General features: G+C 36.5%; 1 protein-coding gene across 2 annotated transcripts; it reads left to right on the top strand.

Moving 5' to 3' along the window:
• Positions 1-18729: 18729 nt before the first annotated feature.
• LOC107623954 (2-aminoethanethiol dioxygenase, putative (DUF1637)) lies at positions 18730-23235 on the top strand. 2 transcript variants are annotated; one of them, XM_088483431.1, is made up of 7 exons: positions 18799-19097; positions 19754-19857; positions 19942-19954; positions 20295-20446; positions 21072-21234; positions 22308-22508; positions 22794-23235. In XM_088483431.1, the coding sequence occupies exons 1-7, from the start codon at positions 18938-18940 to the stop codon at positions 22916-22918; spliced, it is 918 nt and encodes a 305-aa protein (XP_088339557.1). In that variant the 5' UTR covers positions 18799-18937; the 3' UTR covers positions 22919-23235. The 2 variants fall into 2 exon arrangements, with proteins under 2 accessions (XP_020969679.1, XP_088339557.1); XM_021114020.2 differs by lacking the exons at positions 19754-19857; positions 19942-19954 and having other exon boundaries at positions 18730-19097.
• The last annotated feature ends 355 nt before the right edge of the window (positions 23236-23590 follow it).

The following is a 23590-nucleotide window of genomic DNA, read 5'->3' as shown; positions in this document are numbered from 1 at the left end:
CCAGATCCAATGTATGATAGTGACTAGGTATAATTGATAACTCCAGAATTGGTTGCGAGACAGGCAAAATATACCAAACTAAAGCACTGACCAGAGTCTCTAGTATTAACTCCTCCTCGTCATCATCCTCAGAAGAACTACTGTCGTTGCTATCGGCAACATACTCCTCATCAGACTCCTCATCATCCATGTCCATGTCTACTACTGGCCTAGCACAGTGTAGCCATGGTGATGCAAGAGGTGGGTCATCCTGGACATAATTCAAGTGGCCAGAACCACCACCACTAATATTACCAGCTTTCGCAGAAAGCTCTATTAGTTGTTTCGCCATGATTCTCCCATGGATATCAATCATGAGGTGCACATGCTCATCACCATCGAGCCAAACTAGACGAAACCGAAATACTCCATTGCTCATCGGTAATAGCAACCTATACCCAACTCTTTCAACCTCTTTTGTCCCGTTAGCACCTAGGTTCATCAATATTAGACTCTTTAGCTCAAACAAAGAGTTTACTCTCCGAGTGCGTAACGAAATAGGATTATTGATAAACCCCTATTTTATGATGTATTTTGTGGTCAATTGAGTGTTTTTATCAATTCTTCACCCACTTATTCATGTAAATTGCATGATTTTACTATTCCTTCCTTATTTTATGATATATGTGAAAACATATTTCCTATGCTTTAAAAATATTAATTTTTATTATCATTTACTACCATTCGATGCCGTGATCTGTGTGTTAAGTAATTTCAAGCTTTATAGGGCGGGAATGGCTTAAAGGACAGAAAGGAAATATACAAAAATGGAAGGAAAGCACAAAAATGAAGTTTTGAAGAAAAGGCAGCGACACGCACGCGTGAACGACGCGGACGCGTGCCTAGTGCAAAATGGCAGCGACGCATACGCGTGGACGACGCGGACGCGTGCTTTGAGCAGAACGCAAGTGACGCGTACGCGTGACCCACGCGCACGCGTGGCGGACGCTACGTGCAGAAATCTGCAGAAAATGCCCTTAGCAATTTCTGGGCCCTTTTTTGGCCCAGATCCAAGCCAAGAAACACAAAATAGAAGCCAGAGAATGGGAGAATCAACAACAACAATTCAGATACAACATTCATTCACATAATTTTAGGTTTAGATGTAGCTTTTAGAGAGAGAGGCTCTCTCCTCTCTCTTAGGATTAGGATTTAGGACTTCTATTATGATTAGGCTACTTCTCTTCAATCACAGGTTCAATGTTCCTTTAATTTATGTTTCTCTATACTTTTATTCTAATGCTTTTACTTGTATTTGACTTATGTTGCTAAATTGGCTTATGAACCTTCTCATATTAGATTTGAATATTCTATTTAATGCATATTGAGGTATTTCAGATTTAAGATTGCTTTCTTCAAATTTATGTTATTAATGCTTTTAATTTAATTTAGATTCATCCCCCTTTGCTTTGGTTAAGTAATTGGTGACACTTGAGTTGTCAAACTCAGCTGTTGATTGAAAATTGGAATTCTTGCTGGTTGATTTAGATCCTTCTAAAGCTAGTCTTTCCATAGGAGTTGACTAGGACTTGAGGAATCAAGTTGATTAGTCCACTTGACTTTCATTTATTTAGTAAGGGTTAACTAAGTGGGAGCAAAAGCCAATTCTCATCACACCTGATAAGGATAACTGGGATAGGGTTTCCAGTTCTTATACCTTGCCAAGAGATTTTATAATTATTAATTTATTTTTCTTGCCATTTAAATTACTTGTTCCCTATTTCAAAAACCCAAAATTCTACCTTTTTCATAACCAATAATAAATGCACTTCCCTGCAATTCCTTGAGAATACAACCCGAGGTTTAAATACTTCGGTTATAAATTTTATTGGGTTTTGTTACTTGTGACAGCCAAACTTTTGTACGAAATGATTCTCTGTTGGTTTAGAAACTATACTTACAACGTGATTCTTCTTATAAAATTCTTTACTAGCAAGAATCAGTTCGTCAAAATGGCGCCGTTGCCGAGGAATTGCAACTGTGTGCCTTATTATTGGTTATTGTAAATATTTTCTTTTACCTGTTTATTTGTTTTTATTTTCGTTTTTTAATTTTTATTAGCTATTATGAGTTCTCACACCCATCGCTTTGAGTTTGGTTCTAATATTGTTGAAAGGAATGGAAGCTATAACAGGAACATGCATCAAGGTCAAAACAATCAGAGATGGACGGAGCCACGATGATCTGATCAACCCTTTAGGCAACAACACCTTCCAAAGTACCATGGACGACGACCATTCAACAATGCATGTCGAGACAATAGTTATGGTGGACCCCTTCATGACAACCATCACTCACCAAATTACTATGGTCAAAAGCCATTCCGAGGTGCGTACCAAGATAATAGATATGGTGGACCCCCTTATGATTACCAACAAGCCCCATCATATACCTATGAACCACCTCCTCAACATAGCTATGAACCACCACACTCACAAGCCCCCTACCACGATTCACATCCATATGACCCTAACTTATATCCACCCCAATTCCAATCCAATTACTCCCAAGAACCACCACTTCCCTATGCACCATGTCCATATCCATCGACCCAAGAATCACAGGAGCGTCTCAAGGAAACAGTGGAAAATTTTCATGCAACCCTTCACCAACTGGAGCAAGCGATCAATCGATTACCTTCCAGACATTCGGACACTCAAGGAACCCCCATGGCTTTATGTGGACAATCTAATGAAGAACGTAGCATGAAGGAGATACTAGAAACTCTGATGGACAGTAAGGAGCATGACTTTGTACTGGAACAAGTGGAAGAAGCCAAAATTATCGAAGAAGAAGAATTGGTTGAAGAAGTAGAGCTTGCAAAACCACTGGAAACACCTATTCCAAGGCCATTACCACCCAATACAAATTTCAAGTAGGTAAAATCCTTAGCCCTTATCTTTACTTTTCCACTTGAATATGGTTTGCTTGAAACAGATGGCCAGCTTCGAGCTCTTTGCAGCTTTAAGAGTAAAAGAGAGATGGTTCATACTCAGAGCTGGTATGCAAGATTCAATGAGGTTCCACGCTTCAATTTGAGGTACAAGGATTGGTCTCGAGTTCAATTGCATGGGTCTCAGAAGATGTTTGGTCATCTTAGTGAGAATACAAATTTCATACCGCCCGGCTGGACCAATGTAAATCGAAACAAAGGCGGATACAAAAATAAGGTTTGGGATCCTGGAATCTATTCTGACATTCAGTACCCCGGGAGCCTGAAAACATGTTTGAACTTACTCAAAGGCTTTACGTGCCTTGTTTGGGACCCCGGAGGCTGTTGGCATTCCAAATGTTGGTGGAGATTTCTGGACGAGTTCAAACACAAGCCACCATAACAATGAGCTCATCAAACGTCCAACTTAAGGACTTTAACTAAAAGTGCTAGGTGGGAGACAACCCACCATGGTATGATCGTTCCTTTTTCAATTTTAATTTTATTTCGTTTTGTTTGTTTTCAAATTTTATTTTATTGAACCTGGAATTATTCATAACATCCATATTAGCACTGCATCTGGCATATTGCATACTGTATATTGCATAAAAAAATGCACCCCACGCGTGCGCATGGGCCACGCATGGGCGTCGAGTCGAAATCGACGTAACAATCCAACACCCAGAAAGTTGGGCTGGAATCGTGCGGCTGGTATGCGTTAGGCACAAATTAGGCCACGCGATCGTGTTGGTGACGCGAACGCGTCACTTTCACTTCACACACACCACGCGACAGTGTGGGCAACGCGTACGCGTCGCATGAATATTATTGCCTCCTAAAATGGAAACAGAGAGTTGCGCCAAAACGACGCTGGAATTGTGCGTTTAGCACAATTCTGAGCGACGCGTACGCGTGCTCCACACGTACGCGTCACTTGCATTTCCATCCATCACGCGATCGTGTCAATGACTCGTTCGCGTCATTACCTTTCTGCCCTAACCACGCGTCCGCGTGGATTTAATTACACTAACCCCCTTCGACGTGGAACCCTAACCATTTCGCGTCCCCAAAACCCCCCTTCCCCTCTGCACTCTCCCTCTTCCCTTCTGCCACCACCACCCCGCCCCACCTCGCCGCACCCCACCACCGCGCCGCCCTCGCAGAACCCTCCTCCTCCCTTCTCTTCTTCTTCCCTCTTTCTCCTCTTTCTCCCCATCTTCCCCTCCACTCCACTGCCTCCCAGCCCCACCACCGAACTACCATCACCGTCGCCGCGCCCCCTACCGGCCACCATGCCCCCAACCCTCCCCTCCTCACCCCTTCTTCTCCTTTCCTCCCCCATAACCCCCTTTCATCCCCAACCACCAAACCGCCACCCTGCCTCCACCGAACCGCCGCCGCGACTGCCTCCCAGCGCCGCCGTGTCACCACCACCACCAACTCTCTGAATCCAAATTCTATACTTCCGCACACCAGGTTCCGCCAAACGCCGATTCTGTTCCCAGTTTTTAGTTAATTCTGCATATTTTCTTTTCGAATTATGTTCAAATTATGATAGTTAGAGATGCATGATCGTAGTGGATTTTAGGTGGTTAGGTAGCTAGGATGTGGTTAGTGAATTTAGGCCTGATAATTGCGCCATTCTTGTTAATTGTTTTATCTGTTTCGTAATTCTGAATTTGCTGTGATGATAATGCTGTTCATATGTTGTTCTTTACTATTCCTTAATACAGATTGAGTTTGTTTATTCTGAATTCATGAGAATTACTATTTGCACTACCTTATTATCATATGAACTGTTTCTGCTGCTGTTTATTACCCGGGAATGTCCAATTTTTAGACAAAATGCTGTCCAATTTTTTTCAGCAAATTGTTTCACTCAACTCCCATTCATGAATTAGTTTTGGAAATTTCAAATTTTGCACTAAATGGTTTTAACCAAGGCAATTCATGAATGCACGGGCTAGCTTTCCTATACTTTCTTATTCCCGTATTCATTAAATAACATTATTGATGATTCTACTTTAATTTTGTAATTTTTTTCTATGATTAATCATAAATAATCTGCAATATTTACTTGACTATGAGTTACTTGTCATTTAAGTTTGTGCAATTTTAGTTAATTGGAAACCACAACACCATGCCACTGACTTTAACTTCATTTTAAATTCTTAACCACTTTTAACTTTCTAACTTTTTAGCTTTCAACTAACCATTTTAAAACCACTTCAAGGCATGATTACTGTTTTTCCTGATTAACAAGAATTCTGCATATCATAGATTTTGGATTGTGATTTTCATTCTCAAACTTTTAACTTGAATATAATCCAAAATTTTACATCCATTTAACTCAATTCATGCTTATATTGCTCTTTTATTCTTCTTTTGCCACTCTATGCTTATATTCATAAAATCCTATTTGCTTACTTATTTTCCTGCTTTAGTTCTTAAACTGTATCCTGAAATTTCTGTTTTTCAGGATGTCTGACCCTAAAAGCAAAGAAAAGGGCAAGGCAACCACAGGAAAAAGAAAAATAGGAGAATCCTCTACTTCTATATTGGATATCCTCCATGATGATTCCTGGTGGGAAAAGAACTTTACCCCACAGGAAAAGGCTGATCAATTGGTGCCTGCCACAGACCCAGTAAAATTTGCCAACAGATACTGTGAGCTAAAGTATCCGGTCTTTGCATCTTTTAGGAACCTATACTTGGAAAAGACCCTGAAAATTCCAGAAGAACTCAAACAATACACCTCAGAACAAATTAAACAGAGAGGCTGGTTCTTCCTGGAAAGGAACTTGACTGAAGTCAACTCATCCTAGGTCAGGAAATTCTACCGCAACTACTTCAAAACGTCCCTGGATGCAGTACAGCTTAGAGGCAAACAGATTCTGGTTACTGAAGAAGTAATTGAAGAAATCCTCCAGCTCCTACCTAAATCAGATAAGCCAGATGGTTACCAGAAGGCTGAAGAGGATATGAGATTCATGAGGTTTGACTGGGACGCAGTGAAGCAGAGAATAGCTATTGATCCCACTGTCCCTGGGTCATGGGTAAGACAATAACAAACCCAAAGGACATAAAGCTTATCTACCTGAACGATGAGGCTCGGCTTTAGCAGCAGATTCTGAGTAACTACGTGATGCCGAGCACTCATGAGACTGAGGTGCCAGCTGCCACGATTACCCTCATCTGGTGTGTGATGGAGGGAAAGGACTTATATCTTCCCCGCTTTATCCGATATTACATGGTCAGAGTCCATGTCAGAGGCACCCTCCCTTTCCTATATTTGATCATTCAGTTGGGCCGTCGAGCTGAGGTGCCCTGGGAGCTCGCAGATGAGAAGCCAACCGCCGCTGACTGCAAGAAGATCATCCCTCATAGCAGGAAGTTTCAGGCTTTGGGCTACAGACCTCTATTTCTCACTGCCTCTGCTAAGGCAGCCACATCTTCTGCTGCCCCTTCAGCACCTACTGGGCCAGCCACCACCACTGCACCCTCCCCTGCTCCCGAGCCCATTTATCACCTCGTACACCGACTCTTCGCACGCCTGGATTGTATGGAGCGTCACAATAAGCGACGCTATGAGTACTTAAAGTTGATGATCCGATCCGACAGTGACATCCCCTCTGAGCCTGACACACCATCGGAGCCATCTGATGCGGAGACAGACGATCATGAGGAGGAGGCAAGTGCAGAGGCTGAGCAGGCAGGACTTGAGCAGGCTGTACCACGTCATGAGGAGCCCCATCAGATACAGCCAGTAGATCCAGAGGTCCCTCTACAGACAGAGCCTCCGCTTCAGCAGGCAAACCCTCCGACACTCATAGAGACTGCAGACCCTCAGGCCACCACCGAGATACCAGCAGCACATCCTTCCAGAGACGACACTTCTTCACACACAGCTTGATTGAGCATCGAGGACGATGCTATTATTTAAGTGTGGGGAGGTCGCCATCTCTAGCGAATCTTTTTGGTGAACCACTTTCAAACTCTTTTTATCCTATTTTGCTTATTTTCTGTATTTTATTTTTATCTTATTTATCCTTCAATACTTGCACATTTTCCTTTTACTGTATTTCTGTTTACTTTATTTTACACTTTGGTTTGTATATATCTTAGATATTTAGTTTAGTTTGCACTTTTAGCTTATTAAGTTGTGATATAGAAAATATGGATTAATTAGCTTAGTTTGCCCTTTTAGCATACGATAACTGTGTTTAATTAAAAATAAAAGAGTAAACTAGAAAGTTTAGTTTAACAGAATCACAACAATCCACACATTAATATATATAGCAATAAATGTTAGTTAATTTGACAATATTTTTTCAAGAAAAATACCTATTTTTATAAAAGCCATTCCAAGATTCACAATGAGTTAAATGAAAACTCTTGATTTCTACTTGCATGACATACATAACTGATATATGGTTTTTGAGCCAAAGAACACACAACCCGTGAGTTTTTGAGCTTAATTGCATGGTTACATTTAACCATAAATTTCATTCCTGTGTGTTTCGCACTTCTTTTCTATGATTGCAATCTTTACTTTGTTTCAATCTATATGTCCAATATAAAATGTAGATACATACCTGCATGTGATTGAGGCCATTAATTATTTTTGCTCACTTATCCCAAATAAGCCTACCCTTTTATGTTACCCTTGTTTGCCCCCTTGAACTTTTTAACCCCCTTTTTTTGTTATATAACCACATCACTAGCCTTAAGCAGAAAAACAAATAAAAAAAATCCCAAATTGAATCTTTGGTTAGCTTAAGATAGAGATTATGCATCAGCTAAGTGTGGGGAAATTTATGGAAACATGGGATGATAGGAAAAGGGTATTAAGTTAATAAAATAATCAGAAATTTGGAAGCATGCTCATGTGAAACCAAAATAATTAAAATACCATGTGCATTGAAAATATTGTGTTTATGTTTCAGATTTAAAAAAATTTCTTTTAATTAAATAAATAAATAAAGGGACAAAATCACCCGAATAATAAGTTTAGTAAAGGAATCAATGCATATGGAGGTAAAATCAAAATAAACTTGGTACATGAGTATGTGACACAAAAGTGGGAAAATTATGGGAAGATTAGGATAATTTTAATAGAGTATGTATATGTTAGTTGAGATCTTAGACTAATCAAGGATTCAATTTATAGCTCACTTAGCCTTATATATATCCTCACCTTTACCTTGGCCCCATTACAACCTTGAAAAAGACCTCATGATATTTTGTATGCATACATTGTATATTTGTTTATTGGTTAGATGAAGAACAAAGTTTTAGAAAGCATGAATAAAAAAGAATATAGTGATTAACCCCAAATACTGAGTGACTAGAGAGTAAACACAAAATCCAGTGAGGGTTCAATAGCTCATCTCCATATATCCAAATTTAATTATTAATTGTCTTGCAAGTTTGTGAATTCCTTTAACTCAACTCAATTGTGAAAGAGCTTTAACATGATTTAGGCTTGGCTATGCATATATGATTCCTTGAAAATATGAATCAAATTAACCACATGTAAGCTCTATATATATAGGTGGACAGTAATTAGAATTGCATGATTCATTTAGGTAGCTTGCATTTAGAATAGATTGCATTGCATAAGATTCCACCATTCTACCTTCATTCTTTTCTCTTGGATTTAGCATGAGGACATGCTATTGTTTAAGTGTGGGGAGGTTGATAAATCCCTATTTTATGATGTATTTTGTGGTCAATTGAGTGTTTTTATCAATTCTTCACCCACTTATTCATGTAAATTGCATGGTTTTACTATTCCTTCCTTATTTTATGATATATGTGAAAACATGTTTCTTATGCTTTAAAAATAATAATTTTTATTATCCTTTATTACCATTCGATACCGTGATCTGTGAGTTAAGTAATTTCAGGCTTTATAGGGCATGAATGGCTTAAAGGACAGAAAGGAAACATACAAAAATAGAAGGAAAGCACAAAATGGAGTTTTGAAGAAAAGGCAGCGACGCGCACGCGTGAACGACGCGGATGCGTGCCTAGCGCAAAATGGCAGCGATGCGTACGTGTGACAAGGAAAAAACTCCAAATCACGCAAACGCGTGACCCACGCGCACGCGTGGCAGACGCTACGTGCAGAAATCTGCAGAAAACACCCTTAGCAATTTCTGGGCCCTTTTTCGGCCCAAATCCAAGCCCAGAAACACAGAATAGAAGCCAGAGAATGGGAAAATCAACAACAACAATTCAGATACAACATTCATTCACATAATTTTAGGTTTAGATGTAGCTTTTAGAGAGAGAGGCTCTCTCCTCTCTCTTAGGATTAGGATTTAGGATTTCTATTGTGATTAGGCTACTTCTCTTCAATCACAGGTTCAATGTTCCTTTAATTTATGTTTCTCTTCTACTTTTATTCTAATGCTTTTACTTGTATTTGACTTATGTTGCCAAATTGGCTTATGAACCTTCTCATGTTAGATTTGAATATTCTATTTAATGCATATTGAGGTATTTCAGATTTAAGATTGCTTTCTTCAAATTTATGTTATTAATGCTTTTAATTTAATTTAGATTTATCCCCCTTTGTTTTGGTTAAGTAATTGGTGACACTTGAGTTGTTAAACTCAGCTGTTGATTGAAAATTAGAATTCTTGCTGGTTGATTTGGATCCCTTTAAAGCTAGTTTTTCCATAGGAGTTGACTAGGACTTGAGGAATCAAGTTGATTAGTCCACTTGACTTTCCTTTATTTAGTAAGGGTTAACTAAGTGGGAGCAAAAGCCAATTCTCATCACACCTGATAAGGATAACTGGGATAGGATTTTCAGTTCTTATACCTTGCCAAGAGATTTTATTATTATTAATTTATTTTTCTTGCCATTTAAATTACTTGTTCCCTATTTCAAAAACCCAAAATTCTACCTTTTTCATAACCAATAATAAATACACTTCCCTGCAATTCCTTGAGAAGACGACCCGATATTTAAATACTTCGGTTATAAATTTTATTGGGTTTTGTTACTTGTGACAACCAAACTTTTGTACGAAAGGATTCTCTGTTGGTTTAGAAACTATACTTACAACGTGATTATTCTTATAAAATTCTTTACTAGCAAGAATTAGTTCGTCAATTATCACACTCAAATATAATTTCAATGTCACTATTTTTCCTATGACAATTGAGATACACATTTACAACAACATATCTACGCACTAAAGATTTTTACTAAATTTATTGAAGAAAGAGAGGAGAAGAATAAGTGAAATATTTGTGGAGAATACAAATGGTTGCAGATATTTTTATAGCTGCTCGAAATTTGTCGTACTTTATCTTGCAGATATGTGTTGATCACTCTACTTCACATAACACGTGTGCACACGTGATACGTGCAATAGAAAACGTGTCTTATCTCCTTTACAATGTAAACGAGATATACACAAACTTATTTCATTTACATTGTAAACGAGGTAAGTTAAGCAACGCAAATCGGTAAATACGCTATAAATTACCTATATTCGTAAATAAATTTTTAATTTATTTAATTAAAAAATCCAAATTTAAAAAATAATAAAATTTGTAGAGAAATCTGAGGGTCAGATTTCATAGTGGACAATAATTTTTTACATTGTGAAGTAAATCAGAAGGTTCGATTTATATATTTAAATTTTTTAATATTAAAATACAAATATGAGGGTCAGAATTGCATGGTTAAAATAAAAAATAAATAAATCTGACCCTCAGATTTGCATGTTTAAAGAAAATTGATAGTCACAAATCTGATCCTCAAATTTGTAATCTTCACATAAAAAAAAGAAGAAGAGTAAACTACCATTTCTACCCACGAAAGTTGAAAACGCTGACAGATCTACCCATAAAAAAAGGAATTATCATTTGTACCCATAAAATGAGTTTTATACAACAAAATTATCCAAACACTAAAAAATCACATAAAAACCCCAAATTACCCTTATCATCATCGTTTTCAACCTTTTATTGAACTCAAAACAGAGTGCTACCACCTAATGCCTCTGCAACAAATCAATTGCCAAACTCAAACAGGCCATGTGGGGATTGAACAAATTGAGCAATCCTCACCGGAGCCAAACTTTGAGAGGCAGGGGTGAGCTTATTCTGTTTCAGCTCTGTTTAGGTGAGAGAAACGCTAGCTACAGCAGTTGCTCTGAAGGTTCGGCGACTGAGAAGCTTATGATGATGGTGACGTGGCTGGCAGCTCGTTGGAGTAGAAGAGAGAGTGAGAACAGGAGCTGAGTTAGGGTTCGGTGGAGGAGGTGCGAGACTGGTGAGTGACTCGCTAGCAGTGGTCTAGATCGAGAGAAAGAACGACTGGGACGGTGACGGTGGCTCGGGTTCGTCGCAGATAGTGGAGATGACGGTGGTTCGCGGCAGTTCTAGTGGCTGAAAATGCGGACGGCGATGATGGCAGGGCTGTGATGGTGATTTGAAGGTCTCTGGTTCTTGAAGAGGAAAGAAGAAGGGGAAGAAGAGGAGAAGGAGAAGTGAATTAAGGTTCGGTGGTTTAAAACAAATGGTGAAAGAGACAAAAAGAGAGAGAGCTCGTCGTGGTTTTGTTTCGCAAAGGGGACCACGGTGGTGGCAGCTAGCGCAGTGGCCCGTCAGCGGCACTGGTTCGGTAATGAAGAGAAGGTAGCCACGGTAGGTGAGGGTGGTCGGTGTTGAAGAGAGGAGAGGCAGGGAACTACGGCTTTAGGGTTGTTGGTGGCGGCGAAGCAGGGGCTGGTGCAAAGGTCCTCTGGTCGGCGAGGGCGAGATAGGAAAGGAGAGAAGGAGGGGTGGCCACGTGGAAGAAGGACGACGGCAGTGGTTGCTAACGCTGGAAGCTATAGGAACGAAAACAGAGGCCACGATATTTGTCACGGAGGAGGAGAGGTGGTTCGCGGCTAAAAAGATTGCTGCTAGGGTTGTTTGAAAATTAATTGAGTATTGGTGAGAGATAGAGGATGGGGTTAGTGGTGGTGGTGGTGGTAAGGTGATGAGCAGATGAGGATGATGGAGTGGTTAGTAGGGAGGAGAAAGATGATGCGGATGATGATAAGGGTAATTTGGGGTTTTTATGTAATTTTTTAGTGTTTGGATAATTTTGTTGTATGGAACTCATATTTTATAAATACAAATGGTAATTTTTTTTATGGTTAGATCTGTCAGCGTTTTCAACTTTCGTGGATAGAAATGGTAGTTTACTCAAAAAAGAAAGAGAAAGTCTAGCGAACCAACTAAGGTACTAACCAACTCTACCAACTACAATTGGGCCGCATCAAAAGGTCCAATAACAAAAAAATCCAATAACATTACCTAAACTTAACTCGAATTTAATTTCTCACTATTACTCACTGTGAAAATAAAAAAAATAATCGCACACCTCACGTTCCCTTCCACTCACGCCATTCACGCTACCGTCTTCCTACTGTGATGCCGCTGCGCCACCGTACCCACCGCGTCGTGCAATCTTCCGTTGCACCAAAGAGTCGTTGCATCTAGCGTCGAAACAAGCACAACCTCCTCTCCTTCCTCTCTCCACTCCCAGCGCCGTTCTTCATCCACTCCTAGCCACCGTCACACCGCTGCGCCGCCATACCCACCGCGCCGTTCAATCTCCCACATCAAGGAGTCATCGTGCCTAGCGTTCAAAATGTCGTTTGCAGCCTTCATGAAGGGAGCTTTAGAGAGAACCTCGAGCAGATGTTCACCGACCACGACCCCTGCGACTTGTGCGCTGTGACAGACACGCAAAACCCCACTCACTGCTGATCACAAAGGGTTCCAGACGCAGCACTAAGTACAGCATCTTTTGTTGCGCGATCGGACCCTCCAAACTTGTCTCCTTGCAAATGGATAACCTTAGAAAGTAAATGTGAGATGTGTCTTTAGTTAAAATTCAGATGTTTCTTTTATTAAACTAACTTTGAAATGTTTCTTTCTATTTAATTTGAGATATTTTTTATTAAATTTGGAATTTTTTTGTTACACTTGGGATGTTTCTTTTGTAAAATTTAGAATGTTTTCTTTTATTAAACTAACCGTAAGATGTTTCTTTTTGTTTAACTTGTAATGTTTCTTTTATTAATTTTGAGATTTTATTTGTTATACTTGAAATGTTTTTTTTTTTAACTTTAGATGTTTTTTTTCATTAACTTGGGATGTTTCTTTTGTTCGATAGAGGTTGGTTTCGCATGACGCACAAAAGAGTTGCGACGGAAGGTACAACGACAACGCGACGAACGGTTGAGAACGAGATACGACGACATGATGAAAGGAGATGAAATGGAGTTTTACATTGATGAAGAAGTTACAAATTTAAAATCTTATTTTTTAAAAATTTAAAAATTTATATTTAAATAATTTTAAAAGTTATTTAAATTGACTGATCCTAGTTAATTACCTACCAAAATAATAAAAAAAAACTATTGTGATAAGGATCACTACATGGATGTAATGAATTTAATAAAGTTGAAAATGTTACCTTCTGTACGCATATAAATAGGAGGCTAAGTCTCAGGCAAAAACATACAGCAATAACAAAAAATTTTTTTCTCTCTCTATACATTACAATAATATAAATTCTCTCTTTTCCTTATATCTCCGTGGGTTTTAAGTTTACAATATATAATATTAGTAAATATATTAATCATCTTTATTATATTGAGATAGTAATTGTGGTGAATATTACTATTAGAATTATCTAATTATACTTTTTTATTACCTCTTCCTTATTTATTTATTTATTTATTTCACAACATGTTATCAGCACGAGACTATAATCAAATTTTAGGAAGACTCGGGTAACAAATTTTTATTATGTCGAAGCTCTCTCATCTTGAATTTAATGCTCTTGATATATCTGGAATACAACTACTTATCATGGATACTAGATGATGAAATTCATCTTGATTCAATGGATCTTAGAGATACTATTAAGGCTGAAAATAATGCATCCCAAAAGGATAAAGCCAAAGTCATGATCTTCCTTCATTGTTATCTTGACAAAGGATTGAACAACCAATATCTCACATTAAAAGATCCTGCAGATCTGTGGAAAAACCTTGAAAAAAGGTATAATCATCAAAAGACAATGATACTTCCTCAAGCTCGATATGAATGGACGCACTTACGTCTACATGATTTTAAATCCATAAGTGAATATAATTCAGTAATGTTTCGAATAATCTCACGAATAAAATTATGTGAGGAAAAGATAACTGATAATGATATGTTAGAGAAAATTTTCTCGACCTTCCATGCGTCGAATGTGCTCCTATAGCAGCAGTATCGAGAAAAAGGATTTAAAAAATATTTTGAGTTAATTTCTTATCTTCTTGTTGCTGAACGCAACAATGACTTGCTTTTAAAAAATCATGAAACGTGCCCAGCTAGCGCCGCCCCATTTCCTGAAGTAAATGCGGCAAATCATAACCCCAGAAGAGGTAAATGGCAAGGTTTTGGCAACAAGAAAAATTATGGAAGGAAGAAAAATTATGTTCATAAGAAAGGATCTCATTAGAAGTGGGATAAAGAAAGAAACAATGGGCAAAATAAACTTTTTGTTGTGGTGAAAAGGGCCAATGGTCGCGTACCTGTCGTACCCCAAGGCACCTAGTCGATCTTTATCAAGTATCTTTGAAAAGGGACGAAGAAGGAAAGGAGACGAATTTGTTTCAAATGATGCTGAAAATTACACCACTCAGTATGAAGTATCTGATTTTTTTTAGGATCTTGAAGAAAATATTGGTCATTTGATCAATGATTGAATATTTTAATATGTGGATTTGTTAAGTACTCATGTAAATAAATAATGTAAGAAACTTTTTGTTAAGTTTTATTTTTTATGCATTTGAATTTCAAGTACAATGTATATAAATACTGTTTAATAAAATATTTATGAATTTCAAAATTACTGAATTTGCCAAGATGATAATAATAAAATTTTTAGTATATACTATGCTTTTTAGAAAAATATTTTTAATCAAGAAAATAATTTTACTGCGCAAATATTTCTACTCATTTTATTATTATTTGTCTTTGAAAAAATGGCAAGGACATATAGTAAAGATGTTTGCCTTGCGGATAGTGCAAGTTCACACACCATTCTCAAAAGTAATATATATTTTACTCGTCTTGTGCCAAAAGAAGAATATATTAATACTATTATTGGCTCGGGCAATCTGATAGAAGGTTCCGGAAGAGCTATAATTTTGTTTTCTGGAGGAACAAAATTCATAATAAATAATGCACTATTGTCTACTAAGTCTCTAAGGAACTGATTGAGTTTTAAAGATATTTGCCGAAATAGATATCATATTAAACAATGAATGAGAAAAATCATGAGTACTTGTATATCACAACTCATGATTCAAATAAAAAGGTTATATTAGAAAAGTTACCCTCACTTTCATCTAGGTTATATTATACTAAAATTAGTGCAATTGAATCACATGTCATTGTAAACCAGAAGTTTACTAGCCCAAATGAATTCATAACTTGGCATGATCGATTGGGTCATCTGGGAACAACCATGATGCAGAGAATTATTGAAAAATCTCATGGATATTCACTAAAAAATCAGAAGATTCTTAAATCTAGTGAATTTTGTTGTGCTGCATGTTCTCAAGGAAAGCTAATTTTAAGGCTATCACCAGTAAAGTTTGGATTTGAGTCTCCTGAATTCCTAGAAAGGATTCAAGGTGATATATGTGGACCTATTCATCCACCATGTGGATATTTTAGATATTTTATGATCCTAATAAACACATCTTCGAGATGGTCAAATGTTTGCTTGTTGTCTTCTCGCAACCTGGCGTTTGCGAGATTACTTGCTCAAATTATTCGATTAAAAACACAGTTTACAGAAAATCTAATCAAAGCAATTCGTCTTGATAACGCTGGTGAATTCACTTCTCAAGCCTTTGATGCTTATTGTGTAGCTAACGGAATAAGCGTTGAATATCCAGTAGCTCATGTTCACACACAAAATGGGTTAGTAGAATCACTTATTAAACGTCTCCAATTAATTGCTAGACATTTACTTATGAGAATAAATCTCCCAACCTCGGCTTGGGGCATGTTATTTTACATGCCGCAGCACTTATTCGTTTGAGGCCAACAAGTAACCATCAGTTCTCTCCTATGCAATTAGCTTTTGGCCAGTAGTCAAATGTTTTCCATTTAAGAATATTCGTGTGTGTGATATATGTTCCCATTGCACCACCTTCTCACACCAAAATGGGACCCCAAAGAAAATTGGGGATATATGTTGGATATGATTGTCCCTCTATAGTGAGGTATATTGGGATACAAACTGGAGATGTATTTAAAACCCGGTTCGTAAATTGTCATTTTGATGTATCAAAATTTCCAACGTTAGGAGGGAGAGAATAAGCTTCCTGAAAAGGAACTTAATTGAAATGCATCATCCTTAATGCATTTAGATTCTTAATCAGGGCAATGTGAACTAGAAGTTCAACAGATTATACATTTGCAAAGAATAGCAAATGAATTGTGTGATGCTGCATTTTCTGATACAAAAAGGATAACTAAATCCTATATACCAGCTGAAAATGCTCCAATTCGAATTGATGTCCCAATCGGACAAATAGCCACCGAAACAAATTCACGTCAGAAGCGTGGTAGGCTTGTCAGTTCCAAAGACAAAAATTCTCGAGAAAGAAAAGAGGTAAATACATCCTGTTGAAAAAGATATAGAAAAGACACCTGTAGTTGTCCAAAATTCTGATATAGTTTTAATGCCAGAAGATGTTCAAGTACCTGAAAATTGTGAAAATGATGAGATCTCAATAAATTATGTCTTTACAGGAGAAAAATGGGACCGAAATAAGACAATTGTCAATGAAATATTTGCATATAATGTGGCATTAAATATCATGCATGAAAGTAAGGATGTTGAGCCAAGAACAGTCAAAGAATGTCGACAAAGGAATGATTGGCCGAAATGGGAAGAAGCTATGAGGGCTGAGTTAGACTCACTTACAAAACGCGAAGTCTTTGGACCTATAGTCCATACACAAGAAGATATAAAACATGTTGGATACATGTGGGTATTTGTGAGAAAACGAAATGAGAAAAATGAAGTTGTACACTACAAGGCTCTACTTGTGGCACAAGATTTTTCACAAAGACCCGGTATAGATTATGAAGAAACATATTCTCCTGTGGATGCAATAACATTGCATTATTTATTTGGTCAGTTTATCCGCATACCATAAATTGCATATGCATTTAATGGATGTGGTAACAACCTATTTATACGGATCATTAGATTGTGATATCTATATGAAAGTCCCTGAATGACTAAAGATGTCTAAACCATCCAATGAGTATTCGCAGGGGTTATACTTAGTTAAATTGCAAAAATCTTTATATGGTTTAAAGCAATCTATAATCGTCTTACTGAGTATCTGGCCAAAAACGGATTCAAGAATGATGATGTCTGCCCACGTGTTTTCATAAAAAAATCTGCATCTGGATTCATTATAATTGCTGTGTACGTTGATGATTTAAATATCGTTGGAATCCCTGAAGAGATTCCAACAATTATAAGAAGCTCTAAAAGAAGAGTTTGAGATGAAAGATCTTGGAAAGACTAAATTTTGTCTCGGCCTGCAGATCAAGCATACAAAAAATGGGATCTTTATTCATCAAACAACATACACAGAAAATATCTTCAAGAGATTTTATATGGATAAGTCACATCCATTAAGTACCCCAATGATCCTATGGTCTTTGGATGTGGAAAATGATCAATTCCGTCCTAAAGAAGAAAATGAAGATATCGTTGGTCCTGAAGTACCATATCTTAGTGCCATTGGAGCGCTAATGTATCTTGCTAATAATACACGACCCGATCCAACTAGAAGACATTGGAATGGAATCAAACAAATCTTTCGATATCTTTATGGAACAGTTGATATGGGATTGTTTTATCCATATGGATCCAAGTCACAACTAGTTGGGTATGCAGATGCAGGATACTTGTCTGATTCACATAAAAGGAGATCTCAAACAAGATACATGTTTACATATGGTGGTACAGCTATATTTCCAACAAATCCGCTCAAGCAATAATCTGGCAGATTTATTTACAAAGTCACTTCCAAAATTCTCCTTTGAAAGATCGGTACATTAGATTGGGATGTGCCGATTTCGAGATATTAAATAATGATGACAAGAGGGGGAGGCTGTGCTCTTTTTTTCTTGATTATGTTTTTTTTTTTTTCATTGAATTTTTCTTGACAATGTTTTTAATGAGGTATTTCCTATCACAAAAGATTTTGTACTCTTTTTCCTTCACTAAAGTTTTTTCCCATTGAATTTTTCTTTAGTAAAGTTTTAACGAAACATAATCCTAAATGGACATTTAAAAAAAAGTGTTGTGATAAGGATCACTACGTAGATGTCCATTCTGAAGAAAGAATGAATTTAATAAAATTAAAAATATTACATATAAATAAGAGGCTAAGCCTCAGAAAAAAATACACCATAATAATAAAATATTTTTTCTCTCTATAAATTATAATAATATAAATTCTCTCTTTTTCCTAACTCTATGTAAATTTAAATTTACAATATATATAATATTAATAAATATATTAATTATCTTTATTATATTAAAATAATAATTATAATAAATATTATTACAAAGTTATCTAATTATACTTTTTTTTTATTACCTCTTATTTATTTATTTATATATTTCACAACAAACACATCAAATCTCATCGTTGTTCGAAAACACACCACCAAAATTAAATAAGCGGCAAAAATCAGAATGCTCTTTGGCTTGGTAAACGAATTTCTGGATCTGCACCACACACATTACTTATTTCCAATAAAAAAAAAAAAAAAAGAAGAATTGTGAGAAATTACAGAAAATAGTATCCGATAAGAATAGAAAAATTGTGCAAAGAAAGAAGGAAGGATATGGTCTTCTCGTTATTCCGCAGATACTTGAGCATGGGCCGCCATAGCCACACCTCAAACAAGGTTCAGGCTCTCTACGACCACTGCAACGCCATTTTCTCCCCTTCCTCAACGCCACCACCTTCTTCGCAAGCTTTGCACAAGCTCTCTTCAATTCTCGGTTTATTTTTTTTTTCTTTCTTTGCCCCCTTATTTGTTTATTTCATTGTGTTTAGGTTATGGTTTGTAGAGTGAATAATGTAAGTTTAATCTGTTTATGCTCCAATCATTCTTTGAATATTGCATGCAACTGAGGAATGAGGATCAATTAAATGTTATCACATGGATAAAAGTAATTTCTTTTTGAAAGAGTGTGGGTGAACTGTGAAGTTTAGTTTTGTGATAGTGTTTTAGAATGTTGTTATTCATTGAAATCAAACTGTTTTTACTTCTATAAAATAAAATTATAAATTATATGTGTTTATTATCAACTTGTAGAGGCATGTTCAGTTGGTCAAATTAGGTTTTATGGGTTGCTTATTTATTTATGTGAATGCTGTGAGTTGCTTGTTGATTTCAGTGAGTTTCTTGCTGGTTGGCTGTTTTGTGGCTAGGTTGAAGTGTTGGTTGTTTTTTTGGTTTTGTGATGATTTTCTTTTTCTATCTGCATTGCAATGCATTAAGTTCTTTAGATTTAGTTATTAATGAAGGCATTGAAACTATCAAGGCTGCATATTTGAACTGTAAAACTAAAAAGGATATTATGAAGAGGTGATGTTGTGGGTAATGTATGGGATCTTTTAGACAAAACACAATCACCTTGAATTTGTTTTTTATGTGTAGTGCAAGCAAGAGGAGTAGTTTTATACAAGAGTGGGAGGATTAACTCTGGAACGTTCAATATTGCTTGCATGGTCAACATTAAAACAAAAGGGCACGTAGCCTTTTAACATTTTTTATTCTAATACTAACTATCCGCAGATGATTATACAGCTCGGATTTGTGTATGTGTGGGTGCACACGAGCGACTGTGCATGCGTGAGTTCGTGCGTGTGTGTGGAGAATTAGTCTTGCTGCATCAATATGAGCAATTTATTCAACAAACATACTATATGATATTTGTTAAAATGTTGGCAAGTTTGACTTGTTTAGGAATATGAAGTAATGAACAATAACACTACTGATATATCTGTCCACAGTAATATGGCAGTTATTCCGTGCCTGCTGTTCATAAATAGTCTATTCTTATTTCTAGCATTTTCCAATCAAATTAGAAACCATTTTATTTTATCATATATATTTGAACTCTGAAATGCAGATGTTACATTGTCTTTGGCAATGAGTTACTGATCTTTTGTTATTGTTCTTGACTTGGTAGATACTGTCCAACCATCAGATGTTGGGCTTTCGGAGGAAAGTACAGATGATGATCGAGGGCATGGGTTTTTTGGAATTAATCAACTGAATAGGGCAGCTCGATGGGCTCAACCAATAACTTATATTGACATTCACGAGTCCGATAGTTTTACGGTGAGCTTACCTTTCTAGCATGTACATTAATAAGTTGGCTGCTTAAAATTAGTACAGTGACAATATTGTCAAATTATTGGCGATGGCTGTTACAATCACAGTATATGTCCTGCTAAATTGCATTGTGCTAAAAAGATACAGAAAAAAAGATTACTGAATCCTTAGGCCCTGTATGTTTGAAAATTTGCTAGTCATTGTATTATAATGGGAATCAGGTCAAAGTCAGATTCGGCTTATATGTTGAATGTTTGAATATATAGAGACTAAGATGGTATAAGAACATCTTGGCTTGTTTAAACCTCGAATTTTTATTTTAGTCAGGCATACTTTAATCATATATATAGCTAGCTCTCATTGTCTCTTTCTTCAACCATACCGATGTTGGACTGATGCAAACTTCAGGCTTTGCCTATGCATGCATATTTGTATATACAGTTTTTTCAATATTTCTGTGAGTTTCTTATTATCAAAGATATTCTCAGTTTTGTTATATGTTGTGTTGTTATATTTCGGATATACAAATGAGTTGATTGTGAGTTGATTGTATATAGTGATTTTTTAGTGAAAATTTCAGTTTGTGTGAAATGAGATTTGGACTTAAAGTAAGCAGTGTTATTTGGTGCAGATGTGTATATTCTGTTTTCCCACTTCTTCGGTTATACCACTGCATGACCATCCTGGCATGACTGTATTTAGCAAAATTCTCTACGGCTCTTTGCATGTGAAAGCTTATGATTGGGTTGAACCTCCCTGCACTGTAGAAAGCAAGGGACCAGGACATCCTCAAGGTCTGGCTTTTAGGATGCGTTTGTTTCTTGGGACTGGGACTGAGTATTGTGTTTGGTGATTAGAGACTGAAACTAAAATTTCAGTCTTGGGACACAAAATTTCAGTCCCTTCAGTACTTCCAGAAAATAGTGTCATAGGAGACTGAAATTTTTAGGGATGGAAACGAAAACTTTTACAACATTTCTTTCCAAAAATATACTCATTTAACTTTTCAAATTTCAAATCTACCATTTAATCTCCATATTTATCTTAAACCAAACATGATATTGAGACATAACTCAGTCCAATACATTTTACACCAAACACAATACAGAGACTTAATTTAATTTCTGTCTCTCAGTCTCAGTCTCTCTTCTAAATGTAGCCTTATATTGCATTTTCTTATGATTGGACATTTTTCTTGTTTTTATCGGGCAAGTAAACTCTCAAAATAATCCTCAAAAAAGATATGAGACATGAAATTTACTTCTGTTTGGTACTTTATAGTATAAAATAACTGTCAAATTAAGGATTAAATTGATGCCTATATATGTAGTATTAGATTGCGAAGAGAAATAAATAAAGTATTATATTTTTGAAAGGTTTAGTATTTACAGTTTTTCATATAAGGTGATATCGCTTTTGTTAATTTGTCGCTGGAACACATTTTTGTCTTGTCCCACACTCATATACGAGAGCATGTAAATATAAAAAGCACTGAGTAATGATACATCTTCATGATATGTACTCCTAATAATCCTTCTAATATTAAATTAAAAAAAAGTATTAAGTGAAAAAGTAAAGGTATTCAATGCTTTGTAAACATAAAAAAGCATTCAAGATTTGCTAAATCTATTAGTTAGGGGGAATTATTAGTAAGAGTATTAGGGGATTAATCATTTTCCTATAGAATTTCCTATGGCTAATTGCTACTACTGTTGAGGGCTTACATTTACATAATTGTATATCTCATCCAGGAGATCTCTTTATCAACATTATTAAACAATATGATATCATATTTAGTGGCTTATAAAACTTGCTATTCTGCATCCATGTTTTAAAATGTTTTTGTTGTAATTTTTCTTTGTTGTAGTTAGACTGGCCAAGTTAGCTGTTGATAAGGTCATGACTGCACCATGCGAGACATCGGTTTTATATCCAAAGCATGGTGGAAATCTGCACTGTTTCACAGCAGTAACACCTTGTGCTGTGCTAGACATTCTTTCACCTCCTTATAGAGAAGATGAAGGAAGGAAGTGTACTTACTATCATGATTATCCATATTCAACATTCTGTAAGTAACTCTTCGAACTATTACTTATATTCCATGCACCATAGGATATAGCGTTGGTATTCGGTAGTAGGAATGATCTTAGAAGTTCTATAAAACTCAGTTTGCTCCCTTTCTTGAGTTTTGAAGCCTTCGATTGAGGATTTATAAGTTCAGTTAGATTTTCAGCTTTTCCCCCTTTGAAAGTTATTACCCTTTTCAAAACTTGCAAATCACTTGAGGGAATGGAAAAGCATTATCTGATCAGCATCTCAGTTATATATTTTTTTAATGCTTGTTGCACTACAGCAATACAAAATGGCCCTAAGATATGTGACGGCGAAGAGGAATATGCTTGGCTTGTAGAGATAGGAACGCCTGCGGATCTTTATATGCGCTCAAGAGAGTACACTGGTCCGGCTATCCAGCTTTAGGTCTTTTGCTCAGATTTAAAAGTGATTATATGCTTCCTATTGTGAATGACGAGCGATGACGTTAATGCCTGAAAATTATTCATCTCCCATTCTGCACCTGATGGCGAGCGAAGAGGATCTAAATTTGTTTACAACACGACATGTGAAGGTTGATTTATGCCTCCTTTTGCTGGAAGCATATTTGGAGCATAAGATTTTGATACATAAAATCTGTGACAGTCCTCATGTTTTGACAAGCAAAACTATTTCTGTAATATTCCTTGTATAGTGGATGCGGTGGATTGTAGTATCAGTGAAATGGCAATACTTTCTTATCATTTGCAATATCTACTATTAGTATTTGCTAAAGAGGTGCAAATACGTGGCCATGGGAAAAATGATCTCGATATATCTCCTACTAAGTTAATCCCTATTTTGGACATTTTGACCTTATATTTGTATTTTCATGATGAACAATTTTTACCGATTTATAAATAATTATATTAAGGATCAATATATACTAAAATGAGTAAAATCGTTTCAAAATGTTATGAAAGAACTAACTTGTGTGACATCTGAAATTTACATAATGAGTCCCCCCGACACAAAATAAAAAAACAATTTATAGTGTTTTAACTTGGTGAACAATTGTCAATACTCCAAAAAGAGTGAACAATATGGCTTTCCTAAAAA

Source organism: Arachis ipaensis, chromosome B10 (genome assembly GCF_059453495.1).
Source record: "Arachis ipaensis isolate K30076 ecotype BB chromosome B10, ASM5945349v1, whole genome shotgun sequence".
Classification (NCBI taxonomy): Eukaryota; Viridiplantae; Streptophyta; class Magnoliopsida; order Fabales; family Fabaceae; genus Arachis; species Arachis ipaensis.
Note: the sequence above shows the minus strand (reverse complement) of the source record. Positions and strands in the feature narration are given on the sequence as shown.

Excerpts from the sequence above, each read along its gene's own strand:
- LOC107623954 (XM_088483431.1), top strand. The coding sequence starts at position 18,938 with ATGGTCTTCTCGTTATTCCGCAGATACTTGAGCATGGGCCGCCATAGC. Across the intron at positions 19,098-19,753 it reads CAAGCTCTCTTCAATTCTCG|GTGTAGTGCAAGCAAGAGGA; the intron begins GTTTATTTTTTT and ends TTTGTTTTTTAT. Across the intron at positions 21,235-22,307 it reads GGGACCAGGACATCCTCAAG|TTAGACTGGCCAAGTTAGCT; the intron begins GTCTGGCTTTTA and ends TCTTTGTTGTAG.